The sequence below is a fragment of the Gadus chalcogrammus genome, chromosome 12 (assembly GCF_026213295.1).
Source record: "Gadus chalcogrammus isolate NIFS_2021 chromosome 12, NIFS_Gcha_1.0, whole genome shotgun sequence".
Lineage (NCBI taxonomy): Eukaryota > Metazoa > Chordata > Actinopteri > Gadiformes > Gadidae > Gadus > Gadus chalcogrammus.
Genome location: NC_079423.1, coordinates 3,465,747 through 3,490,637, shown reverse-complemented (window position 1 = coordinate 3,490,637; position 24,891 = coordinate 3,465,747). Strand labels below are relative to the sequence as shown.

At 42.9% G+C, this 24,891-nt stretch overlaps 4 protein-coding genes across 6 annotated transcripts in view; 2 read left to right on the top strand and 2 right to left on the bottom strand.

The window, feature by feature from the left end:
- The window catches only part of LOC130392865 (importin-13-like), a 32,857-nt gene extending 29,662 nt beyond the window's left edge, over nucleotides 1-3,195 (bottom strand). For both annotated transcript variants that reach the window (XM_056603366.1, XM_056603365.1), the window contains exons 1-2: nucleotides 3,096-3,195; nucleotides 2,619-2,705 (exon numbers count right to left, since the gene is read on the bottom strand). In XM_056603366.1, coding sequence (XP_056459341.1) covers nucleotides 2,619-2,687 — 69 coding nt within the window. In that variant the 5' untranslated portion in view covers nucleotides 2,688-2,705; nucleotides 3,096-3,195. The remainder of the gene's footprint in view (nucleotides 1-2,618; nucleotides 2,706-3,095) is intronic.
- A 628-nt stretch (nucleotides 3,196-3,823) lies between these two features.
- On the top strand, nucleotides 3,824-14,443 carry LOC130392875 (mucin-2-like). Its single transcript, XM_056603378.1, has 5 exons — nucleotides 3,824-4,152; nucleotides 6,785-7,051; nucleotides 9,073-9,603; nucleotides 10,908-11,047; nucleotides 11,223-14,443. The coding sequence occupies exons 1-5, from the start codon at nucleotides 4,023-4,025 to the stop codon at nucleotides 11,265-11,267; spliced, it is 1,113 nt and encodes a 370-aa protein (XP_056459353.1). The 5' UTR covers nucleotides 3,824-4,022; the 3' UTR covers nucleotides 11,268-14,443.
- Nucleotides 13,787-22,195, bottom strand: LOC130392873 (putative golgin subfamily A member 8I). 2 transcript variants are annotated; one of them, XM_056603376.1, is made up of 12 exons: nucleotides 22,067-22,195; nucleotides 21,354-21,431; nucleotides 20,771-20,813; nucleotides 20,429-20,598; nucleotides 20,153-20,234; nucleotides 19,453-19,636; nucleotides 18,082-18,155; nucleotides 17,882-17,958; nucleotides 17,672-17,772; nucleotides 17,334-17,422; nucleotides 16,385-16,537; nucleotides 13,787-15,793 (listed from the first exon to the last, which is right to left on the bottom strand). In XM_056603376.1, exons 2-12 carry the CDS (start codon nucleotides 21,417-21,419, stop codon nucleotides 15,615-15,617), a joined length of 1,218 nt encoding a protein of 405 aa, XP_056459351.1. In that variant the 5' UTR covers nucleotides 21,420-21,431; nucleotides 22,067-22,195; the 3' UTR covers nucleotides 13,787-15,614. The 2 variants fall into 2 exon arrangements, with proteins under 2 accessions (XP_056459351.1, XP_056459352.1); XM_056603377.1 differs by lacking the exon at nucleotides 22,067-22,195 and adding an exon at nucleotides 21,885-22,050.
- On the top strand, nucleotides 22,136-24,756 carry mmachc (metabolism of cobalamin associated C). Its single transcript, XM_056603393.1, has 5 exons — nucleotides 22,136-22,424; nucleotides 22,533-22,730; nucleotides 22,868-23,023; nucleotides 23,120-23,296; nucleotides 23,805-24,756. Exons 1-5 carry the CDS (start codon nucleotides 22,335-22,337, stop codon nucleotides 23,994-23,996), a joined length of 813 nt encoding a protein of 270 aa, XP_056459368.1. The 5' UTR covers nucleotides 22,136-22,334; the 3' UTR covers nucleotides 23,997-24,756.
- Nucleotides 24,757-24,891: the final 135 nt, after the last annotated feature.

The following is a 24,891-nucleotide window of genomic DNA, read 5'->3' as shown; positions in this document are numbered from 1 at the left end:
GTGATTTCCTGGGGCCATGTGTTGTCAACAGCAAACCCTCAATGTCAGCCTCCTAATGGGAAGTCAGCCGCCAATCTGGCTGCCCTATAGGAGGGGGGGACACATGCCTTGTTCGCTCACCCTATACTGTATGAGCGGAAAACTTCTCTAATGAAGAACCTCTGAGAGAGAGGCTACGCACGTGCGTGCGTGTACAGAATCTAAAAAGGAACACCCTGTTTCCATGGGTGACACATTCTCAGTTTGTATAAAAGTGTTTCAACAATAGGTATAAAGAAAGTTTCAACAGGCATTTTAGCACTGTTTCAGCAGTTTGTTACGTTTTACTCCACGTCGCCGTGGGGACTGATTACTTACTGCCACCCGATCGATAGGCATGATCACCCACTGCATCCCACTCTATTCCTCCCTACAAAAATCCATAAGACGACAAAGCTAGGAAACATGCTGCGATTGCAAGCTTTACTTATGAGAGGCTATTTCTCTCCTCATTTCTTATCCATATCCGAAAGAGTCTTCTACCCTTTCATTCACTCATTTATTCCTTCATTATGTTTTGGACGGCAATACCTTCCTTGCAAGTCAATTCATATGTTGAATGCAAAATGATACCACTTTATATTCTGAACACGTAGCAGCACTGTCTACACTGTCATAATCCCCACGTGGGTTCAGCACCTGTGTTGTTTGACTCTAAACATCTACTGACGTGCATCGTTGCATGGTATGGACACGTTACGGCCCACTGGGGGTCATCCCCGGTTCACTCTCCCAATCACTATAAACGCTACAGAGAGTTGCGTATATAAGACAATGTGGTATTGTATGGAGAGAAAAAAATAAGTCAAACAAAGAGCTTTGTTTGAGTTGGACAGCAACACAGAGCCAGGGGCAATCAGATCCAGCACCGCAAACACACAAAGTGTGTACATGTGTTCTCTGAGATCTCAGTGTGCCACCATGCTGGCGACAGTACATTTCCTCCATAGAAATTGTCATTCCAAAACATGACATTTTGTCAGCTTTACGATGCAGTTACACATCTTGAGTGGTTTTGACAGTTCCGTGTGACACACCTTCCTGCTACCCACTATCTGTCAACTAGCGAGAAGAAAATAATAATAAATGATGATAAGCTCTCGGACTCCCACTGAAGCGGGTTAAGACCTTCTCTTACCACCCTTCAGTGTCCAAATGCTTAAGCGCCAGCATACTATGATGAATATCTACCGAGCAAAACTGCGTAACAGACTCACAACTGCTTTCAGACGGAGCTTTAAATTATTTCTAATGTTCAAAAAAAGGCCTTTGTTGATACAGTATGTGTGTATACTTTTTGTAAGGTGCATTTTTTTCATCATCCATTTTCCATTTCTAGATGAGAAGCATCTTCAGAAGTCAACATCTCCAAGTTTGTTTCAGTGTTTTCGTTTTGACTATCACAAGATCAAATGTTAACAGTTGTTTGTTTCATGATACTACCTGCCTGCTGATGAAATACTACCAATCACTCTTCACCATGTTAAGAAAGGACTTCAGCACTTAGGGAAGAAATAACGCCTGACTTGCGTCTCGGATTACTTAATTTACTGATTAAGAATCACAAAACACGATTTACAGACAATATAATGGAAAAGACTACAATAAGGGTGAAAACATTAGTTTGATTCTCATTTCAATTAGGAAAGAGGTGACTGATACAAGATGGTTCATGACATGAAGTTGTTCCCATTAACTCTCTGACGAATTAATTGTAGTACTACTACTTCAACTATTACTATTACTAATAATAGTAATAAATAATTTATAGTATGTATATCCCTATTACAGTATGAAAATAAAGTCACAAATCGCTTAAACATACACATTCCGCTCTATGTCGCTATGATATAGGGCGACAAAATATAAAATAATTAAAACAGTTAACATTGACAATGTCATGCTGTATTTAACGTCACAATTAGTTCAGAACATACAGACCTGACTTGTATTCCCAATGGAATGAGAAATAGGATGGCAAAAGCCAAACACATTTTCTTCCTTTCTCCTTCCGTTGCACACGCACTCACCCCCCAATTCCTCTCATCAAATTGGCTATGCTCCTCTGCCGAAACACCTCTACTCTCCCCCATCCCCCTATTGTCTTGCCTCCCCCCTTTGGCAACAGACAGTGGCCACCCAGCAACAAGGATATTCATCACAGCAACCTGGCAGCCACACTAGCGAAAGCCGCGGGCGGCACGGCGCACACACGCCTGTGTCTATTGCGCACCTATTTAGTCACAAGTTGGATGGCAGCGCAAACCAATCAAACCAAGCAGACCGTTTATTAAAGCGAGCGACTGGTGGGGTTGGATATGGCTTTAATATGTCATCTTCAGCTTGTCATCACTCTCTCTACCTCATCGGACACCCACTTGTAATAATGACTCTCATCCTAGTATGACTAGCCCATGGTGGTGATGATGACGACCGCACTGCTGTGATGACAAACGCAATAAATCAAGTTTCGATTTCCAAGAATTGCATGATGCCGACACATACGTTTTTTGTATTACATGATCTGATCGGGTATCTGATGAGTCATTACCGATAAAAGACTTAAGTAAAACACTAACCTTCTCCACGTTCTCTACAGTGAATTCCAGGGTGTCCGGTGTGGACGCGATCCTCCCTGAAGTCTCCATATCTCCGCAGTCACGGAGCTGTCAAAGGATTCGAGAACACAGCGGTTTAGGAGCCACGAAGCGTCATGTGTATTTCCGTGGCCCTACCATATCCCGAACACAGGTCCCCTACACATATAGAGCGGTACATCTGTTGGGATTATTATGACTGAACTGACTCCACGACACCACAACAAGCTAACCGGCAGGCTAGCATTAGCGGAGCGGACTTAGCACCCACACCGTTGACAAGCGCCTGCAATTGCTAATATGCTAAGGCACACTAGCTAACAGTGTATGTGATGTTGACCAAGCGGGAACTACAGCCGACCAGACAGCGGTGTAATTATTATAAATATACTTAAACTATAGTCACAAAATGAAAAAAAAATACGGATTTGTAACCGCTAGAAAGCTAACATTTGTCACCTCTCTTCTGCGACGATACGGGACGATGCTGCCAGCTTTGGTCGATGTTCAGCCTCTGCGCCGTCAGAGACCTGGTCGGTTCTGGCCAATCAGATGGCTCGTGTCATTCCTCCAATTACATGGGGCTGCATCTCTTGGAGAGTCAGTGAGTCAACACCATCCTTTTTTTACCCAATGTAATCGACCTGTAGTACAAAGTACAAAATCTAAACCATATGATAGCAAAACTTGAAAGGAAAGATTATTTCAAATGTTATTTTCTTGTCTATGTATGCCACTAAGCGCTACATCTTCCCTGTAATAACCTATAATATTATGTGATTCAAGCGTGAATGCTGCTAGTCTCATGAACCAATTTATATTTCAGCTAATCCATGCCCTCAGAAATCGAGTTAATAGGCCTATGCACAAATATTCCGGGGTGCGTTTTATTTTATTTTGGTCAACAGCGTCTCCATGTGGCTTAATGTAAACATTACAGCAACTCAACATCTCATGATTAACCCTTGATGTCTGACATGATGTTTAGTTAACCTACCGAAATCCGAATCAAGCATCACAGGGACAATGAAGAATTATAGCAGTATTAGTATTTTAACCGTTTAAAAAACTCTAGTGATAAAAGTAGACTACAGTAATAAAACACATCATTCGTTAATCAGACAAAGTATTTCTCATAATTTCCCTTCGTGTTTAGTCTACGACGTCCCACTGTGCGCGTCATGATGCATACTACTGACTATTTCCAACACGGATGAGTCAGCTTCGTCGTCCGCCGACAGCGCCGACGTTCAGGAACACGTGGCGCTGTATTTAAGAGGAACACAGAGCGGTGCCGTTCATTCCGCCAGGGATTGATATCTGGTGTTTGCAGTAGCAGTGTACAGTATAGGGATTATAGAGTCGCCGATCAATATACCCACGGAGATGAGCAAAAGAAAAGCACCGCGAGCCAGTAATTGCTGGGTTTCTTCACTCTCTAATCAAACGTCAAAGATGGAGTTTCTGCTAAATGTCGCGATTTGGGCACTTTTGCTGGTCCACGTGGACTCTGCAGGTAATTTATTCTAAAGCTGTTTTGGAATGGATAAATACTGTCCGGTCATTTGAAGTAAGCTGCTTTTAAAAGTGTCGTATATCTTACCTGCCTAAAATCCTGCTATTTTTTTTCTGTGCGTTGTTTGTTAATGTGCGCAAATAGTATTATGTTATTCTGATGCTATAGTTGAACGTGAGTGTTAAGTGCCGTAAATATTGTGCAATGTATTAACCTTATCTAGAATCCAATCACGTTCTAACACTTCCCTTTATAAGAGCCCAGCACGTCATTGTTTTTATCCATTTGGGATCCTTTGTGATACCTCATCCTATTTCAGAAAAAAAGTATATAGGCTAATGGAAAAAATTACATCTAATGACCGAGTCAGTACTCTCATTGCCTCTAAAACAACACAAAAGTCGAAATCGAATAATTACTTAGCTTTACCCCCTAGTTGTATATATGTATGTTGTAGCCTAACAAAGAAATGTCTCCTCCGGGGGATTTATAAAGTTGTTATCTATCTATCTATCTCTTCTATCTAAACCCTTTTCTTCTTATATTTGCAACATTAACCCCAATTCAAAATGTCTCCTCTTGTAGCCTATCTTTATTCACATTTTTAAAGAAGCTATGAGCAAATAAGTGGGAAAAGAGTGGGTCTTGATTCTAGCTGACATATCCCCATTATCCCGGCTGTCACTTCGCTGGACAATGTAGTTTCATTGATGGAGTATATTAAGCTTTCTGTGGCATTTTATGGTCCAGTGGTTAATGACTTATTCTACGTAGAATCTAATTTTTCAGATTTTTCTAAACAGGTAGTCTAGATCATATAAATAAATAGTTTTGCTAAAAGGAACGCAGGGTCGGAAAATAACTAAGATAGACCATAATAGGCTAAGCACATGAAAGGATATGTGAGGGCAGACAAAGAGAATAGAAAGTAAACCTCAAATAAACAGACATGAAAAGGTAAAGGCCAGCACAGCACTGCATTACTTCAACCATGATGACCTTTTGCATTTACAGTCGGTGGCACATCAGAAAAATGGGTTGATGCTCGCTTTTATCTCTGAGTCGACTTTGAAGGGATTCCCCTCAGCTATTCGGCCATTTAATTGTATATATAAGAGTGTTTGTATTGTTTAGACAGAGAGAGTGGTTGCTGGCATGCCCCGTTGAAAAGTACACAGCTGCTTACAGAAGCGCTTGGCTGCTGGCTCTTTGCCTGCCAGGGTCAAGGAGTGAACTGCAGTTATATTCCCATGTCTGACATGATGCATGAGTTTGCTTAATGTTTACAGAAGTATGCAGACGGGAAACAGTGTTACCTTTTATAAATTTCCCATTTCCCGCCACACAAACATATACACTCTCTCTTACTCACAATTTCTCCCTCTTTGACACATAATTGCTGATACACACACACAAACACACACACACACACACACACACACACACACACACACACACACACACACACACACACACACACACACACACACACACACACACACACACACACACACACACACACACAAACACACAGGGTATAATAAGCTATGTACATATATGGAACAAGGCCAATATTGTACATTCATCTTTCTATCTTTGACTGTCTGTTTTCCTATTCTGTGTTCTATTTTCCCGAGGTCCAGACTAGAATACTAGTGTTTGCGTGTGGTTGACTGTGTATTTGAGAGTGTATTAGAGAATGTGTGTGTGTGTGTGTGTGTGTGTGTGTGTGTGTGTGTGTGTGTGTGTGTGTGTGTGTGTGACGTGTGTGTGTGTGTGTGTGTGTGTGTGTGTGTGTGTGTGTGTGTGTGTGTGTGTGTGTGTGTGTGTGTGTGTGTGTGTGTGTGTGTGTGTGTGTGTGTGTGTGTGTGTGTGTGTGTGTGTGTGAGAAAGAGAGCGGTTAAAAGATGGGCTTGAGTGATTACAGAGATAATGAGAGGCACCACAGAACTGTGTTACTGGCTGGTAATGACATTACATTACATTACATCAGTGCTCTGGTCTTCATCAAAGAGCGGTCAAAGGAGCAGATAATATGGATGCAAATGCAGTAGCAGTTGAAAAATAATGTGGACATATGTTAGAGAGAGGGAGGAAGCTATATCCATGTAGCTCAAGAAATCAGACCTCAAAAGTCTGATGGCAGACTAGCTCAAATATGGGTCAACGCCTATATGGGTTGTTTCCTTTTCTTCGGCTTCGTGTTTGTTTCAACCTATCATGTTGCTAGATACAGGATTGAAAGCTTATTGCAAAATAGATGTAATATCTGTAACGAAACAGGAAAGCCGCTTCTGGTTTCCGGCCAAGGCTCTGCGCCATCTACCAATATAAGTTCTGCTATAACATAGTAGGACTGCAGGGTTCAAGGGTTCATAATATTCATTTGATCTTAAGAAATGTAGGCCTAATGTGAAGTCGTTTTACAGCTGTCTGCTGCTGTTTTTTTCATGCAATCTACAATATTTAATTTCAGGTCAGTTATGTGTTTTTCAAGGGCTACTTGAGTATTTAATGAAAGAAATTGAAAAAAGGGGCATGAAGTCTTCCACTGCTGTTATTAAAACTAATTTAAATTCTAACAACTGCAGATTATGATGGATTCTTACATCATTGTTTTCATTTCCACCAGGGAAGGAACATTCCTTAGTGGATCATTTGAACAATATGAAGGTTTCCTCCTTACACGCTGATGAACCTCCATCATCATCATCCTCATCATCCTCTAGCTCGTATAATGGATCTGAGCCAATTGCAGAAGCTGAGAATACCACAGTGGACACCGCTGTGCTACATGGGAGCCTGGATTACCTAAACTCCACAACCTTGAATGAAACCTCCGATTTGGACCCAAGCACACTGATCCAACCCAAAGCTAAGGAAAATAACACAGGCAATGGTAACTATGATGTTCATTTGAAATTCGATTCCATTGTTGGTAGCATTATGATGGATACAGTGGTGGATGTCTATTGTAAATTTTGATGATAAAACATCGGGGTATCGTAGCTTTGACAGATTAACTTCAATACATGGTGCTGGTTTGGGGCAGGAGAGCCCACTGCGAGCAGGTTCTCCCAGTTGAGACCTTCTGGTTTGATACTGAATGTGCTAAGAAATCTCAGACAAGATGCCTCTGCTACCTGTCCTTTAAGATATGCCTGAATAGTAATAGTAAAGTAGTCGTAATTGCAAAGAAGATGTACCAAGCAAGGAGATCATTTTTGTTTAGGAAACATTGATGATGGATACGGTAACGCAAATCGTCGTTTTCTACAAAGACTTGGTTCAACTTCCTGCTTTCAGTCAACGTTTCCATCGTACTCACAGAACCTTGTTAGACTATGACAACCAACGATAAGCAAAGACTGCAGTTAATGACGGATTTGATGCTTCCTTCTACTTGCATCTTAATTCACTACTTGGTTCCTTGTCCTTGATTCTGATTGGCTTAAAGCCATTGCAAAATATTATGTCAACAATTCGACTGCATTCAATTTATTTTAGCATTAATGCAGAACCCAATCTCAAAGTATAATAACCAGTTGGCAACTATTGAGTTGGATAACCAACCATATGTCACTAATATATCAGTTGCACAAGAAGCTCTAAGGGACTACATGTAGGCTGTTCCATGCATCAAACAGTTTGTAATTTGAATAAAAACCTCAAATTCTGTTGCAATCTCCATCTCGTAAGACAGCCTGTGCTGATACAAATGATATTTGAACCAGGCTCTAATAAGAGCTGTGCCCTTGTATATAAAGCAGATTTAGCTCAGATCGATTGTATTATTCAGTGGTGAGCTGGCAAGAAATTGACCAGTTAACAAGCAAGCAACGGCTCCAAACCCAACACCAACCAAAAAGTCCAGCCACAAAGAGTAGGTGAGGCAGTTAACTTATGGTCAAAGTAAGGGCTCGGGGGTCAGTCTCTCCCACTGATTTCCTACTGACGGAACAAGTCTAGTTTTGGGCCTGCATTCACAAAGTGAATCACCTCACTTACCCAGATAGGAAATTATTTCACAATTACCAAAATCCCAGTGTCTTATAACTACATCCCTATTATATTGATTAATGACCCTGTTTTAAGACGTGAAGTGCAGCTGTTGAAAACACAACATTGCGTCACAGTCCTATTGTTCTGGTCTCTTCCCAGGGGCAGTGGACAGGGAAATATTTCATAGGAAGCCCAGCATGGCTGCCCAGGGGGCTGTAAAGCTATATTTAACAAATGTTATCTCAGCCTGTAAAGAAAACAGTCACAAACTCGCAGAGCAAGGAAAGTTTCCCAAGTGTTGACAGTCTCCTTCACTCTCACCCTCCTCCTCCTCCTCCTCCTCCTCCCCCTCCTCCTATCATCTGAGTCCCACCCTACCCTCCCCTCTTCATATCTCTCTCTCCTACAATTACACACACACACACACACACACACACACACACACACACACACACACACACACACACACACACACACACACACACACACACACACACACACACACACACACACACATACACACACACACGAACACACACCTTGTAGGATAAACACAAAGGCATATACAATGTATGAAAAATGGAGATCAGATCTAGTCCAATTCGAACAAGGGTGAGAAAGGCAGCAAGTAAATGCTACATTCTATAATGTCTTCTGTTGCTTGGAAAGGTTTAATCTTTCTATTTGATATTCACAGCTTATGCATATGTTCTTCTGTCTTGGGTACAACATGGGTTAGGTTGCTGTTACATTACCTTTGCTGTTCCTGTTATTTGAAAATGTATTCTCAATGCAAATGTATTATTACTGTAACACTTATACATCTGTCCCCATACTTCTCTTTTATGTTGCTCTCCCATTCTCTCCTTTACCTCCTTACCTCACGCTCTCTATTCTTGCTCTGTCCCCCTTCTCCAGACACTAAAATCAAACTTCCAGAAAAGCTATTGCCAAAGGCCCTGGCTGAAATAACCTCACACCACCTGTCCTCCTCCAACACCACCCTCTCCAACTCAACCACCAACACCACCACCGCTGCCGCCGCCGCCACCACCAACGCCACCGCCTACACCACTCCTACCTCCAACCCCCCAAATACAGAGCAGACACCCTCCTTCACCCAAACTCTCAGCACACCTACCACCATATCCCACCAGCCCAACCCAGCCCCAAACACCACAACTACACCCGCACCCACACCCTCCCACCCTAGCGGACCAGCTGCCCTTACCAGCAGCACCAGTGGCAGCTCGATCCCTGCCACCGAAGCCCCAAAAGATGTCCCCAGTACCACGCAGCACGGAGAGCTCTCCTCTGCACGCCCTAAGATCACTGCTGAAACCTCCAGGGCAGGCACGCTGGCGTCATCCACCACCACATCGAGCAACTCCTCCACCCAGACCGAAGCACATGCCAACACCCCCTCTCCGCTCAGCGTGGAAGTCACTGGTAAGTGGATACATATTTGTTTTGTATTCAGTCAGGGGACCGCCATGTTATCTACACGAGCACAGAGGAGAAATGGAACAAAGAAGATGCTGTTGTTTGTTTTTCAGGACAAGCCAGTCCCTGCCTCTACACACACACACACACACACACACATACACACTTACACACAAAAGAATGAACAGACAGTGTAAGTCACTTACACATAAATAAACACAAGAAACATCACACAATGCATACACAAAGGCGTGCTTCCCACCCAACGCTTATCTAATCGTAAAAGTGCCGTCACAATCGGCCGCCGGACAATCAGTGCTCTGTCTGAGGTCTGGACTGTCATGTGACCAGAGACATGGATGCTCTCTGTTCACCTCACCCCTTTGTTGACGTTCTCTTTGTGTCCCTCTGTCTTTCTCTGTCTCTCTTTTTTCCTCTGCCTATGCAAAATAACAATAAAACATTTACAGTGGACCTTCCTAGTAAAACCAGGCATGAAAAGATTTTCCCTGACTTCTTTGCTTTTTTGTTGGGAAACGGATTGGCCCTCTGCCTCTAACCATAAATCAGTAACAGGGAGTTTTCACTGTAATGTGGTGGTTGCTTGGCGGATAAAAATGTATTTAAAGTACACAAAGCCAGTCCACTCATAGCAACAGTTGGGCATACACAGAAATAGATTCTTATTCAACAAGCATTATGCATGTCTGCAAACGATGCAAAGATCCGAATGCAAGACAGAATCGATGAATACAGAAAAGACACTTAAACATCACATCAGAACAACGGCCCGGCAAAGTACCAGCACACTAACTATTAAACCAATCCACCACGTCTCCGGCTAATTCCTTGCCTTTCTCTGCTCATTCATCCTTTGTCATGCACAGTTCCTGTTGAACTAACCCTAAGTGCCTGGCCACACTGTGCACGCTTCACTTGCACTTCCAGAATAAACACAATTGTATGACTTTTACAGTGCTTGTAATTCCATGTGAAGAATATCAGCGCGCTGTGGCTGTGCTCTGGTTTTGGGGGTAGAATCCACATTATTTTTTAGGAGTTTATAGGATTTTAGGTTTGTGTGTGTGTGTGTGTGTGTGTGTGTGTGTGTGTGTGTGTGTGTGTGTGTGTGTGTGTGTGTGTGTGTGTGTGTGTGTGTGTGTGTGTGTGTGTGTGTGTGTGTGTGTGTGTGTGTGTGTGTGTGTGTGTGTGTGTGTGTGTGTGTGTTTGAAACGCTACATTCATCCATCATTCATTACAAGATTTTTTTATGCTGATTGACTGGATGGACTCTCCTTTGACTCCTGCAGAGAAGGCTGTAGACCCCCTAGTGGCGGGTCTGGTGTCGGCCTTCATCGCCACCGCAGTCGTCATCACCCTTCTGCTCTTCCTCAAACTGCGCAGGAGAGACAACCGGCCCCAGTTTCACAGGCTCCAGGACTTGCCGATGGTGAGCAGAACTATCTACTATGACAGCTACATTACCCTAGGTATATGCATTGTGCGGTGTCAGCATCAGGATTATATGCTACTGGGCGAGGAGCGTGAATCTAGGACAATCAATTTGATGACGGTGGTGAGGGACTACAATGACGTGGGTCTCGTGTCTTTACTCTCTTCTATAGGATGACATGATGGAGGACACGCCTCTGTCCATGTACAGCTACTGATGGAGAGAGGGTGGAGGGGCAGGCAGCAGCCACCAGACGGCCTGAAAGTCCAACACAACCTCACAGTAGTCTCTCGATAAGAGTGCCCTTTCCTTTCTCTGCACCACAAAGAAGGGATACCGGGTTAGGTCTGTTACGCCTGTTCTGTAAGTTCAGTTGAATATGCATCTAGATCCTCAGAGATGGCGGCTGAAACGGCAATTGAGAAATAAGGATGTTGCCCATGTTGGGAGGATACCTCTAACAAAATGTAAATGCTCAACTATGGATAAATATATATTATATATTGTGAGACCTTACCACACAACCACAACTTAGGCAACAACACCTGAACACCTGATATAATTTTTTTATTGTTTTTGAGGGTTTATGTTAAGAGACCTTAGGATAAGGATATGATGAGGCGGAATTACACACTTCATTCTCGTGTTCTTACCGAGAAGAAAAAAGCAGTAGCACCAGCTGGCTGGGTTCACAATAGCTGTTCTTTTGTGTCATCAATATATTTGATGAGTTTGTTTTGGAGGAAGGTAGTGGTAATCTGTTAGGGATCCATCTATGATCAGCCTTGGTCGCCCCACTTCCCTGCTGCTTGCCATTTTAAAGGTCTGATCGTTGGGCTACTAGGCCTGAGTGGGGTATTAAACAATTATTTAACTGATGCATGGGAGTAAGTTGTTCTGTTTTGGGTAAGGAGGAAGATCAGCTTTTTGTGTCAAAATACCCAAGGGATGTATTAGGATCTTAATACACTAAAAATGGCATGTCAGTAGTATCCAATTACCAAAACCAAACACCATGGTTGGGTCATGCTATTGAATCCAACTGTAGTCATGCATCAGTTAAGGATTGTACGTTTAAAGAGTACCTACACACTAGATTACTTTGGGGGTTTTCCTATTCTAAAAAAATTAACTAAAACCGTGAAAGGCTTTGTACACTGCATGGATCATCTTTAAAACAAGACAAATCATTAGCAAAGGTCTGTCTATGCTATTATATAAAACACCATCTAAAGTGTTATTATTACATTGGTCATCCAAACATTAGATTAACAACTGCCTTCATTTATGTTTTATGGTGCATTAACGATGATACATTTGTTTTTCCTATGTTTCTCATTCTTAGCTTCGTAATTTATAACGGCTACAAGATTTTGCTATAAAATAGATTTTGCGATCATTGGCGCGACAATTTTAATTAAAACTTCACATTCAGCCATTCTAATACATTGCTCTGGTAGTGTATTAATAGTCAGGTGTTATGGTGTTGACATCCAATTATCGAAAACACTGATGTAAAAAAAAATAGGGTGATAGAAGCATCAGTACTGGCTAGAGGAGGACTCTAATCTCTGATAGGAAGCAGGATATCAACAAGGTGATCTCGTTGGTATTTACTCTTTTACAAGGTTGCACTTTATGTTTAAAGGATTGCAGAAAAGGGAAAAAAGTTAATAGTTTATGTGATTGAGATGTGAGGTGTGTGTGTGTGTGTGTGTGTGTGTGTGTGTGTGTGTGTGTGTGTGTGTGTGTGTGTGTGTGTGTGTGTGTGTGTGTGTGTGTATATTTGCGCATGCCCGCGCGTGTGTGTCTGTCCATACTTTCGCATCGTTTGTCTATGTGTTTACACATATTTTTAAATGTGCACGGGTCGATATGGTAGAGGGTATTTAAGTGTTTTTACTGAATGCAAAATACTGCTGTACTTTCTTTTGCTTTAGTGTTTATTTTTTATTCTTTCCTGAGATCAATAGTCCAAGATAGTGCCTTGTACAGGGTAGGGACGACTCTTATTGTATACTGTGTATGTCTGTATTGTATTCATATTCACACGCTCTATTCTCTCAGCTCTACCAGTCATTCAAAGTGCAATGCTTTCATCCCAACACAAGCAGACACATAGGACTTTGGTGCAGCTCGTACATGCCTGAATTTGCCCAATGGGCCTGAGCAGATTCCTGTGTTTGTCCATCATTCATACCGGGGCAAATCAAAGTTATAATCTGCCTCCCTTTTAGATACGTAAGAAAGAAAGTTGTTGGTTTGCTACAGATGACGGGTGCATCAAGCCAGGCAAATCGATAGAAAACAAAAGTAATGTCGCTCACACTTTCAACTTTATGAAGAGTTGACTGAAAGGCATCTTCCATTGGTTATAGTTCTAGAACCTTGAAGAAATAAAAAAAATGTACGTGTTAAGTTGAACACTGAGTGTGAATAAGAACAAACGTGCATTTATTGAATCGGAAAACTTGCCAATTATTTCTCATAATGCACTGCCTAAAATTAACTTGCCATTATCTGTTGTGTAGTTGCTTGATAATACATGTTCCATGACTAGCAATGTGTAGTCATTAATTAAACACGCCAGCTTATTTTTTACATTAAAGCATTAATGTGTTAACATCATTCATTGCATTATCAGGATTTCAATTCTGCTGTAGATAATGGCCTGATCTCTTGATGTTTGATTAAAGTTATTTTTTAAGCCATGCTCTGCATTAGTTATTTCTCTCTTGGTCTATTTTGATGTTTGAGGAACTTCCTATGAATAAACCTTTAATGACAGATTTAAATAGGGCACGTAAAAGGCAACAGAACCATCTTGAACACAAACTTAATTTGTTTAAGCAGACACGAAAAGCTCCTTTATTTGTCATTCTATTACAGTTAAATGGTTGATAGATGCATTTGAGTTGCAAGAGAACAGCCCAACTCATCCGGTCATTAGGCCATCATCACTATCAGTCCACAACAACACACAAATGCCTCCTTTCTTTACAACAGCCACTCATTAGATGGTACTGTATTAATCCTACGCAGGGAATACTAGCTCACGTTATTATATCAAAATACTGTGTTTCTTTTACAATGTTGCTTATTTGAAGGATTGCCGTAAATGATGTCTGTCCTGCCTCGATTTTACTGAATGTTCTTTGCTAATGAATCAGATATATTGCTCTCTCAAAATAAACACAAGTGGGCTGATTCATCTTTGGATGACGCCCAAACGGGGAGATGGGATCGAAACAGAATACTAGGGTGGGACTTAACCTAGGAAGGATGTGTATCGTTCCAACCATCAGCAGCAGGGTTACTTTACTGATGAGTCAGCAATATAATAATATAATATAAATTAATGTTGTTGTGAGGGAAAATACCATTCTGGCCAGCTTGAACTTGGTGTTTCCATAAAAAGTAAAAGCAAAAAAGTAAAAAATATCTATTTCTCATGTGATTCTCTCTCACACTCTCACTCTCACTCACACTCACACTCACACTCACACTCACACTCACACTCACACTCACACTCACACTCACACTCACACTCACACTCACACTCACACTCTCACTCTCACTCTCACTCTCACTCTCACTCTCACTCTCACTCACACTCACACTCACACTCTCACTCTCACTCTCACTCTCACTCACTCTCACTCTCACTCTCACTCTCACTCTCACTCTCACTCTCACTCTCACTCTCACTCTCACTCTCACTCACACTCACACTCACACTCACACTCACACTCACACTCACACTCACACTCTCACTCTCACTCTCACTCTCACTCTCACTCTCACTCTCACTCTCACTCTCACTCTCACTCTCACTCTCACTCACACTCACACTCACACTCACACTCACACTCACACTCTCACTCTCACTCTCACTCTCTCACACACACACACACACACACACACACACACACACACACACACAAATATATATATTCACACACACACTTGATGAACGTATCATAATACATGTGTATTTGGTGTGACATCAGGTCACTCAATTAAAATCAAATCAAATATGACGATGACGGAATTAAACTAAATAGTTGTTGTGGGAGAACAATTGACTGCATCTGCAAAATGGCGGCTGCCTTGGGCTATTTGTTCCCAGAGTACAGTCATCCTCTACATGTGCAGCTGGTTAAAGCACATTCATCTCCTGATGCATATCAGCAAAGCACTGCTGATTGTGTTCCTCAGACAGGATCCACTTCAGACAACCCAGACCTGACTCAGCCCAATGATGGAGGGCCCTGCTATTGTGACTAGCAAGCTAGCCGGGTCAGATATTATTCAATAACACCTTTTGATGGATTATTTACAGAAACAAGTTTTAGAATTCAACATTCAACATGTCCTACATTCAGGACAACAGATTCTTGACGACATTCAAATGGGAATTAACGAAATGTCTCATCATTAGAATACATACTTTTTTTTTACAAGCTAACCATAATAATTTACCAAAGTAATGAGTATAGCTGACCTCTGGTAGGAACAAATGAAACAAAGCTAACATATCTTTCAGTCTGACATTTGAAAAATGTCAGAGGTCATCAAGGCTAAGGTCCGATCCCAGCCCTAGGTGGACGTCATCATCATCTAGATCGTCATCATTGTCGTCATCCTCGTCGTCGTCCCCCAGGTCGCTGCTTGGGCCGGCTATGTCACTTCGTCTGGACCGCGTGCTGAGACGTACGCACGGTACTCTCTTCTGACGAGGAGCTACGCAGAAGGGAGGACAGGAAATGTCAATAGGGTTGAGTGGTCACTTTTACCTATGTGCCTCGGCAGTTCTTCGCTCTGATGAGAATTGGCTGATACAATAATGATTATCTTTGAGGTTTTCTTTGGCGCAAACGACTAAAAAACAAACAGAACTAAAAAACGCATTGAAATGTTTCAGTTGGAGTAAAGACTGGGAGTGTATCACTGTGTGCACAAAAATCAATGGAAAAGAGAATGACTGTAGAGATTGCCTGATAAGGAAAATACTTTGACCGCCTTAATGAGAGGTTTAAATGGGCCAATTTGTTATTCCTGTAATCCCCCCCCCCCTTTCCTCTGCTCTGCCCACATGATCTCTCCGCTGCATAGCAATGAGTGGTCCCGACCAACCAGGCACCGATAAAGTCTCCACAATGAGTCAGAATTGATGGCATGGATCAGGGAAAGCGGCTCTTAACAGATGTGTGGGGGAGGGAATGAGGGGGAGGTAGACCGGGAATCTACTGATGCATGTGTGTAACCCCAACAAAAACAGGTTTGATGTTAACTGAACAAAAGACGCTTTGTTCAGTTCACTTCGCTTCTCACCTGGTTCGTGGTCGTCCAGCCACGACAGGTCGTCTGAGCTGACCTCCGCCAGGCTAGGCGTGGGGCTGAAGTCCTCAGAGTCAGAGTCTGGCTGCTCACCTCTGGGCTCCGGACCATGGCTGCTGTGGAGCTGAGAACCTGGTGCCATAGAAGCTGGGGTCCGTACAAAACACAGAGTTGTAAAGCCAGCCCAGGTTTATTTGTAGAGCAAATTTAATAATTAAAAAAATTTAGTGTAAAGTGGAAAGATGAGAGAACGGTTGGCACACAGTGAAAGAAACAAAATATGAGTAAGAGTGCATAGAAGTCAAAACAGCACAACCACAAATTTCAACACACTAGGGATTGGTATTCGATTAAATTGTCTTGGTCGATCATCGGAAGAATTAACGATACATTTTCGATTAATCATTAATATCTTCAGATTAAAATGAACTATTTTTATGCTATATTCAAAATGCAATGAAAATTGATTGTCAATTCTCCCGCGTTTACATGGACACTTCTGGTCCAATTAGAAGTGGAAGGACAGCTCAATCGGAATAGAATATGATCATATATACGCCTCAAACGGAATACACGAGAATGCGCGAGAGACATACGGACATACGCTTACCACTTTTGTATAAATAATAATAAAACCAAATTGTGCTGCATCAAACGATGCCTCCGCCCTGCTCTTATTCATCACCCCTACCACTGTCTTCTGACCGAGACACTGCCTGCTCGTCAAACCTCACTCCACCCGAATCAGAATTTTCACCATATACATAAACCTACTCCTTTTCATTTTTAACTTGTTGAAGTGTTGGAGAAGAAGGGTTTCCCACAAAGGCCTGAGCTTCAATCTAGACCATAGAAGGATCAGGAGGCCTTGGTCATATGACCTAATGACCCGTTGTAATGTAGGACAGAGCGTGTGTGTTTTCAAGGTGTGCGTGCGAATCACCTGATGTGTGTTGCGGCCTTGCAGGTGTGGGTCGCTCTTCTCTGAGCATAAGACGGCTGACCTCATCTCTCAGGTCTGATACGCTGACTCTGTTGAGAAGACATGAACAGTACGTTTAGTTTGTTCCCAGCAAGAGACTGAATCAAATCAGTGTATGATATATGACAACCAACACACACACACACACACACACACACACACACACACACACACACACACACACACACACACACACACACACACACACACACACACACACACACACACACACACACACACACACACACACACACACACACACACGCACACACTCGTAGATGAGCTTACACCGCATATACCTGATCTGGCGGACCTCTTGCTGCGTGCGTGTGTGCTGCGTCTCGGTCTTGGCCAGGTCCAAACCATGCGTTCTGTTAGTGTCTGTGAGCTGCTCCAGCGTCTGGGCAGGATGAGGGTTGAACAACAAAAAAAAGATGGATAAATAATCAACAACAAACCAACAACAACAACAACAACAACAACAACAAAAACTTCAAAAGCGTTTTCACCTTGCAGTTGCGTTCGTATTGTCGCCTGGCCTCTCGGACCTCCGACTGCTGGACAAACATGTCCTCCTCCTGTCCCCCTGTGGGGCAGAAGAAGAAAGACATAAAGAAAGAAAAGAGAAGCGCTGAAAAAGAGCAGGCTCAGCGCCACTGCCCAGCCGGCAGAGCGGTATCGAACATGAGTGGTCTTGTGTGTGACTCACTAAGGCGAGCCTTCAGTTGATCTACCTCCCTTCGCAGGTGCTGCAGCTCCTCGCCCTGGAGCTTTGAACTGAAACTGTGAAAAGAGAGAGTAGAGGAACAAAGAAAGAAAAAATGAACCTCAAACTTTTTCTTGGGTTTTATCCAAGTCTTTTTTCGTGGGACAAAACCCAATTCTAAGGAGATAATGAGCCACTTTGAAAAGAAGCAAACCTCATTGAAGGAAGGTGAATAAATACATGTCTTACTGTGCGTTCACCCCAAAATCTGCAAAGCGGTTTGAGCGATAAACGCCCATTCACTTTCTTTGAGAGATAGCTTTAAAGCTGCAAAGCTGTAAATGAGAGTGGAAAACAGCTAAACTCTATGCAAATGAGCTAGTAGCGTTTCGGCTGTAAATGACCGCCAGCCAATTGGAATGTAGATGTCGCTCACCGGCGTGGGTCCCAGTAAACATATGAGAGAACTTTAGTTCCTAGTTCCTACCACACATTTGTTCCTTCATCATGGTGCGTGAGAGAATAATTGCGGCTATTGCAGGGCATCGTATTTCTCTGCAATTGCATAGCCAACGTGGTCTTATTATAGCCCGATCATTAACTAAAAAACACATAGAAAGAATAAAGCATCCAGCATCTAATTTCAACAATGTTGGAGGGCATACGCAATCCGCATTACGCAAAAGGGATGGTCGCACAGTGGAATGCTGATGGAAACCAGCGGACGAGCGGTGGGGGGAGATGTGCGCGCATTTCAGAAGCAGGAAGATACCGCACAAAAAACTGTTTCTAATTTGTCAGTTTGCCGTGTGTCTGCCTGGCACAAATGCTCCCGTTGTGCGGATCTTCTCCATAATAAACAATACTACACACACACACACACACACACACACACACACACACACACACACACACACACACACACACACACACACACACACACACACACACACACACACACACACACACACACACACACACACACACACGATAGCGATCAACTAAGCCATAATATAGCATTTAAGCAATTACTCCATTTATTAGTTATTCAGTGTTTCATGTATTTATGCTTATTATTCTTTTTCTATTGACCAAACTTATGACTATCTTGTGTTTTTGTGGCTCTGCATCAGCAGCAGCACTTGCCTCAACTACGAGGGTGCAGGCAAAAAGCGCGGCTCCTTTAAATGGAAAAGCAAAATCGCAAGAGCGATACGAGCTGTAAATATTTTGAACAGCGTTGCGTTTTGAGCTATTCGGCGATTTTGCATCTTTTACAGCTTTTGGTGTGAATGTACAGCTACAGCTCAATCATAAGAGGAGGACAATTAGAAGAAATCGTTTGATTCCTAAAAACCCCGCCCCCATGTATACCTCTCCTCCAGGTTGCTTAGCGACGTAGCCCTGGTGATGTGGCCCCGGAGAGTGCTCAGCTCGCGTCCGATCTCTCTCCTCCACTGCTCCATCATCCGCTCAGTCCCTGGGCTCTGATCCCTCCTCATGTCAGCCCTCGCTCTCTCCATCTCCTTCGACTCTTCCCGCAGGCTGCAGATCTCCTCTGGGTGACATGGCATCACGTTGTGAGCAAAATTTGTATTATTCATAATATAATTAATCTAAATAATTCATTTTTTGAGTGGTGTTTGTGTGTGAGGCTGCAAAGTGAGCCAGCTAGCCAGCCATTTGGACTGAGTGAAGACGTACGATAAGAGGCCACATGGTGGTTTCAATTTCCAGTTAATCACGGATCCAGCCGTAGGCATGGGCCGGAAAATATATCGCATTGCTTGCAGTTTTGTTAAAGACTTCTCAAGAAAACTTTTCAGTTTTAATAATTGTGCATTTCCACAGTAGAAAGTCTAAAGGCAAAAAAACAAACCTTTACAGACACTTTGACCATTTACTACTGCTAGTCAAGTTTGTGTGCGCTTATTACATGTTAAAATATCCCCACCTCTTGCAAAATGATAGGTTGAAATAAAAGTGAATCATACCTAAGTAAAATGCTGTGTTCATTCAGATTTGAGCTGCAATCAGCATTCAGAAATGAATCTATTCTGATTTGCGAAACTACCTTCCAGTAGGCGAATACGGCGTTGCTGAGAATCTCTCTCCCTCTCGACGCTTTGAACCTTCTTTGTGAGAGACTCAAGTGCCTTGAAGAGAGGTTCAAAAGAAATGTAACAACGCATCTGTTGCATTAACAATAGAAAACATAAGCTCTTCAAACACACTGACTAAATGTTCACCACGTAGTGTGTGCTCTAGAATGTAAAATCAATGATACAAGCAGGAGTCCTTCTGTGTGGTTGTTGCACAAGGCAGTACACACGTACAGACACACACACACCTGGCTCTGCATCTGCAGCTGAGTCTGGATGGCAGCGAGGTCTGCCCATTGAACCTCCGGGGGGAGAGATGAGGAGGGCTGTTGGAGCATGGATGCTCTGGTGGGAAGGAGAGGAAGAGTAAGGGGGTCCAAACCTGGGTCAGAACGCCCTTCCCTCACCGGAAACAGATCTGACAGAGGAGAGGAAATAGGGGAAGCGTATGGAGGATGCTGGGCTAAATAATATTTTATCCAGTTGTTACACCACCCACAAATGCTAATCGAGTTTATTTGTGCCAGAAACTACCGATATATAGGTCATCCTTTACTATTTCAATCATGTAAGAAACTGCATGTAACCACCTGGACTTCCTTTTGAGAATTTCCCTGGTGAAGTCAGTCTTTCCTGTGAAAAAAAAAGAAGTGATATTCACAGAATATCCTTTGTATCTATTTGAAATTTAGTCAATTTAAGAACTTGGTCCTTATAATGTTGCGGTGCCTCTCCTCCTTACAAAAGGAATGACCCTCGAGTCTAATATAATCTATTTTCCATTTATGAATCAATGTTGCCATTTTCCATATAAGACCACAATAAACATAGCAATTATGTTTATCTGCACTATTAACAGTAAGTGCAATGACATATTCGGCATATTCGTGCAATAATATACACATTTTTACCTTTTACCAGCAGGTGAGGAAGCAGGACTAAACCATTAGTGTTCTACAGGCATAAACTGATCAATTAAATCGTCCAGGGTTAGCCTTAAAGCAATGGCATGTAACTTGGTGGAGCTACACCGCCATCTACAGTTAAGATCGGAAAGTGGCACATTATGTTTGCATGGAGAGGTTAATCAATCTCTAAACTAGTCATTTAAATCAAAGAAGGAAAATAATGTGTTTTGTTTTTCCTCTTGATCACTTCATGTGTCCAACCCACCCGCATCTTGGCCACGCTGTCATCTGCAGCTGACAGGATAGAGCTGAGCTGATTATCCCAGTTCATCTAGCAGTAGAACTAAAAAATAAACACATGTAATTGTCAAAAAAGTATTTGTTTTCTCGCATTGTTTACGAGATTTCCCCATAACCCCATATGTGACCATAGGGTCCATAATCCATTGTACTGGGGGCAACAACTACATGACATCATGAACCTTGAGCTACAGATGGGCCACAGAGCCACGGATGATGTGGTGGCACAGTAACCAGAGCCGCGTTCACAGCTGTCGGGGACAAGTAATAGTCTGGTGTACTGTGTAACGTTACTTGACGCTTCACGGGAAAGAATTACAATGGTAGTGCTTGCTAATCTGGTGGTGACAACTCAGCCCTATCCATTCAACAAAGGTGGAGACTTGGAGTCAGTGATCCTAGTCCATCTGATCTCATTTTGCGTTGTTTGCACAATAAATATGAATAAACCAGTACATGGTTAAACAGTTTACTTCAAAAATTATATTTATCTTACGTTAGCAAACAAAACCTTAACGTTAGCTAAATGGGGGTTTGTCCTAAATAAAGATTTGCGTCAATAAGTATACAATGCCGAAACTGGCGGCACAAAACATCCATAGGTTCTTGAATATGGTCTATTGCTTAGGTAATATTTCGACATGTATTGCTATAACCGAATACAGCTTTGCTACTTACAGAATAACGTGCAATCGACTTTTAAATCCAGGAGCCCCACAACATCGACGTCATTACGTAACACGTAGATGACGTGCGGTTCTAGACTCTTGCGTAATGCACGTTGGTAAGGAGTCCCACACTAGTCTCCGACGTAGCATATTTCATAACAGCGTGCATAATGAGAAAGCAAGAGGCATTCGTGTTATTCAAACCACAGGAAACAAACATCCTATTACTCCATAATCACTAACTATGAGGCTTTGGTTCGCGTTGGCATTCAGAAGCAATGGCGTCGCCCACTGTCGACTTTGAAACGGTTACACGTTTATTAGATGACTCTATTTCAAATCTGGGGTTTGAAAGTCACCCACTAAAGGTATGGTTGCCCGCACAATTATTGATGTCTTAATGCAAAATATGAGTCTTAATGAAAACGTTTGTTAACTTCTTGAGTGCCTATTCGTCTGGTGTTTCTGAACGACAGATCGGCTGGTACAACGACGTACTGCCCGCCTCTCTGCGCCAGCCCCATCATGAGGACACCTTGGCTGTGGTGGTACTCAGCACACCTGACATGTTTGAAAGAGCATTCCTGCCTTTTATGGAGAAGGGATGCTGTCAGGGTGTGTCGGACCCGATAGACCAATGTGTCAAACACACCATCAACTCTGCTATCTCACAGGTAATGATTGAATGCTATTGGTAGTATAGTAAGTAAGGAGTAACAGGGGATAAGAGTGGTCAGTGTGTTCATTAAATATCGCTTGCATTGTGCTTGGTTGTGTGTGTTTTTCCTTTACAAACCAACCTCTCCAACAGTCTTTCCCGGGAAAGAAGGTGGAGGTAAGTTACGACTATGAGATGCTTCCCGCAAGCCGGAAGCCAAAGTTCCTGGCTCAGACAGCTGCCCATGTGGCTGGAGCGGCCTATTATTACCAAGAAGCTGATGTCACAGACCACCCATGGGGTGACAAGGTAATATGAACATAGCAAAGGGATTTTTCTCTGCAAGCTAAAAAAATTTCCGGTTCATTGAGCATCTTGTTTTATGCATCTCCTCTATGCCTACAGAAAAAGTTTGGGGTGTGTATTCATCCCCGGTTTGGGGGCTGGTTCGCCATCAGAGCCCTGTTGGTGTTTGAGGGTGTGCAGGTGGGGTGTGAGGTCCTGCAGCGCAGCCCTCCTGACTGTGTTCCTTCCAGAGAGGCCAGGATTCAGCTTCTGGAGGACTTCAACCTCCGCTGGCAGGTAAAGCACTTGCTGCCTTGTCACTTGTAAGTAACACGTCATCACCAAGCGTCCGCTGCATGGACCATAATAAAGTCTGCCACCAGTCAGAGTTTTAACAACAATGGACAACAACACAGAGAACACAGTTCGCACTTTGCTTAGTCTGTTGCTTATTTGGATGTATGTTTACCGTTTACTGGAAGAAGACTCGTCGCCTTTATTATGTCCGTGGTCGTCGCATGGACTATACGTCATCCAGCTCAGGTTGCGTAGCCGTGCGTGTGCGCGTGTCGGCTCATTAGCATCTGTACCGTAGCGGCTCGTACTGTAGCAGCACACCTCTCCCAAGTGGCCAAATTGGCCTGGCCTGGCCAGGCCAGACTGGCCACACTCACACTGGCAGATTTGAGCACGGTTAGGTGCGAAAACGGCCACGGCCACGGCCAGATGGCCTAGTGTGAGTGAACCCTCAGTTACAAAAGAGGGGTCAGAGACTAACACTCTGCCTGCTGCTTGGTGTTCCCAGGACTGGAAATATAGAGATATCATCCCTCCAGTCCAGAGATACTCCCAGAGGCAGAGGGACTACTTCTCCACCCGCCCGGCCCAGCGCCCTGCTTTGCTCCAGGAATGGGGCTTCCTTCAGAAGGAGGAGGTCGGAAGCCAGCTGGAACCCCCGGCCTCGGGGTCCCCTATCCCCCACAGTGGGCACGGTTGAATGAACCACGGTCGGACCGTCCACGCCGGGTCTCTTCTCCTAATTGCACTACACGTCCATACTGCTGCATAATGCAGTGCCTTCTCATACTGCTTCTGATTGGGATTATATACTATACATCTGTACAAAATTAGATTGCTTTGTAAAATATCAGTCGTATAGCCGGGACATGGCCCCCAGCACTCTAGTTGGACCCCAAGAGAATGATTATGTTTTGTGACTTGATGTTAAAACCCTTTTTTTTTTTCACTTTCAAAAGGGTAAGTGCCTGATAATGTTGTTTTAGACAGTATTTACCGTCAACTGTCAGCATCTGAAACAATGAAAAATATGGTATGAATGATGCAGAAAACATAATTGTTTTAATGGTACATTTCATTACTATCCAAAACAAGAGGAATAAAGGTCAGAGTGTTAATGACTGGTTGATTACGTCAGCACTAATTTACCATCTGGGATGAATAAAGTAAATCCTACCTCATAGGACGGCTCACCAGAGGAACTCAAGATTACACATTTACTGTTAATACTCTAGATGTCACTGTTTTCCTTTTGATAATCCACCTGGCGTACTATACGGAATCCCTTGTAAGATATGAGTGTCAGACAAAAAAATATATATTTTAGAACGTCCATGTTATCAATGTTATTGAATCTCTTAAGGCGTTAATTGAAAGGCATCATTCCTGCTTGCCAATTAGCCCCCCCATCTCCCCCCATCTAATTAAAAACTCATCACTTTTTAACTGTGCTGCCTGTTTCCTTCCTTCCTATCGCTCTATGTTTAAATCTCAATCTCTTCTCTCTTTGCTGCATATTTCCATGGGTAGCTCGCTTCCGCTTCTCTCTCTCGCCACAATGTTCATTTATTTCTCCGCTGGTTACTGAATCAGCA

Coding starts and splice junctions, on each gene's coding strand:
- LOC130392875 (XM_056603378.1), top strand. CDS start 4,023: ATGAGCAAAAGAAAAGCACCGCGAGCCAGTAATTGCTGGGTTTCTTCA. Junction 4,153..6,784: donor GGTCCACGTGGACTCTGCAG/GTAATTTATTCT, acceptor CATTTCCACCAG/GGAAGGAACATTCCTTAGTG. Junction 11,048..11,222: donor GGCTCCAGGACTTGCCGATG/GTGAGCAGAACT, acceptor TCTCTTCTATAG/GATGACATGATGGAGGACAC.
- LOC130392873 (XM_056603376.1), bottom strand. CDS start 21,419: ATGAACTGGGATAATCAGCTCAGCTCTATCCTGTCAGCTGCAGATGAC. Junction 19,637..20,152: donor CCGTATTCGCCTACTGGAAG/GTAGTTTCGCAA, acceptor CATGTCACCCAG/AGGAGATCTGCAGCCTGCGG. Junction 17,423..17,671: donor CAAGAGGTCCGCCAGATCAG/GTATATGCGGTG, acceptor TCTTCTCAACAG/AGTCAGCGTATCAGACCTGA.
- mmachc (XM_056603393.1), top strand. CDS start 22,335: ATGGCGTCGCCCACTGTCGACTTTGAAACGGTTACACGTTTATTAGAT. Junction 22,425..22,532: donor TTGAAAGTCACCCACTAAAG/GTATGGTTGCCC, acceptor TCTGAACGACAG/ATCGGCTGGTACAACGACGT. Junction 23,297..23,804: donor ACTTCAACCTCCGCTGGCAG/GTAAAGCACTTG, acceptor TGGTGTTCCCAG/GACTGGAAATATAGAGATAT.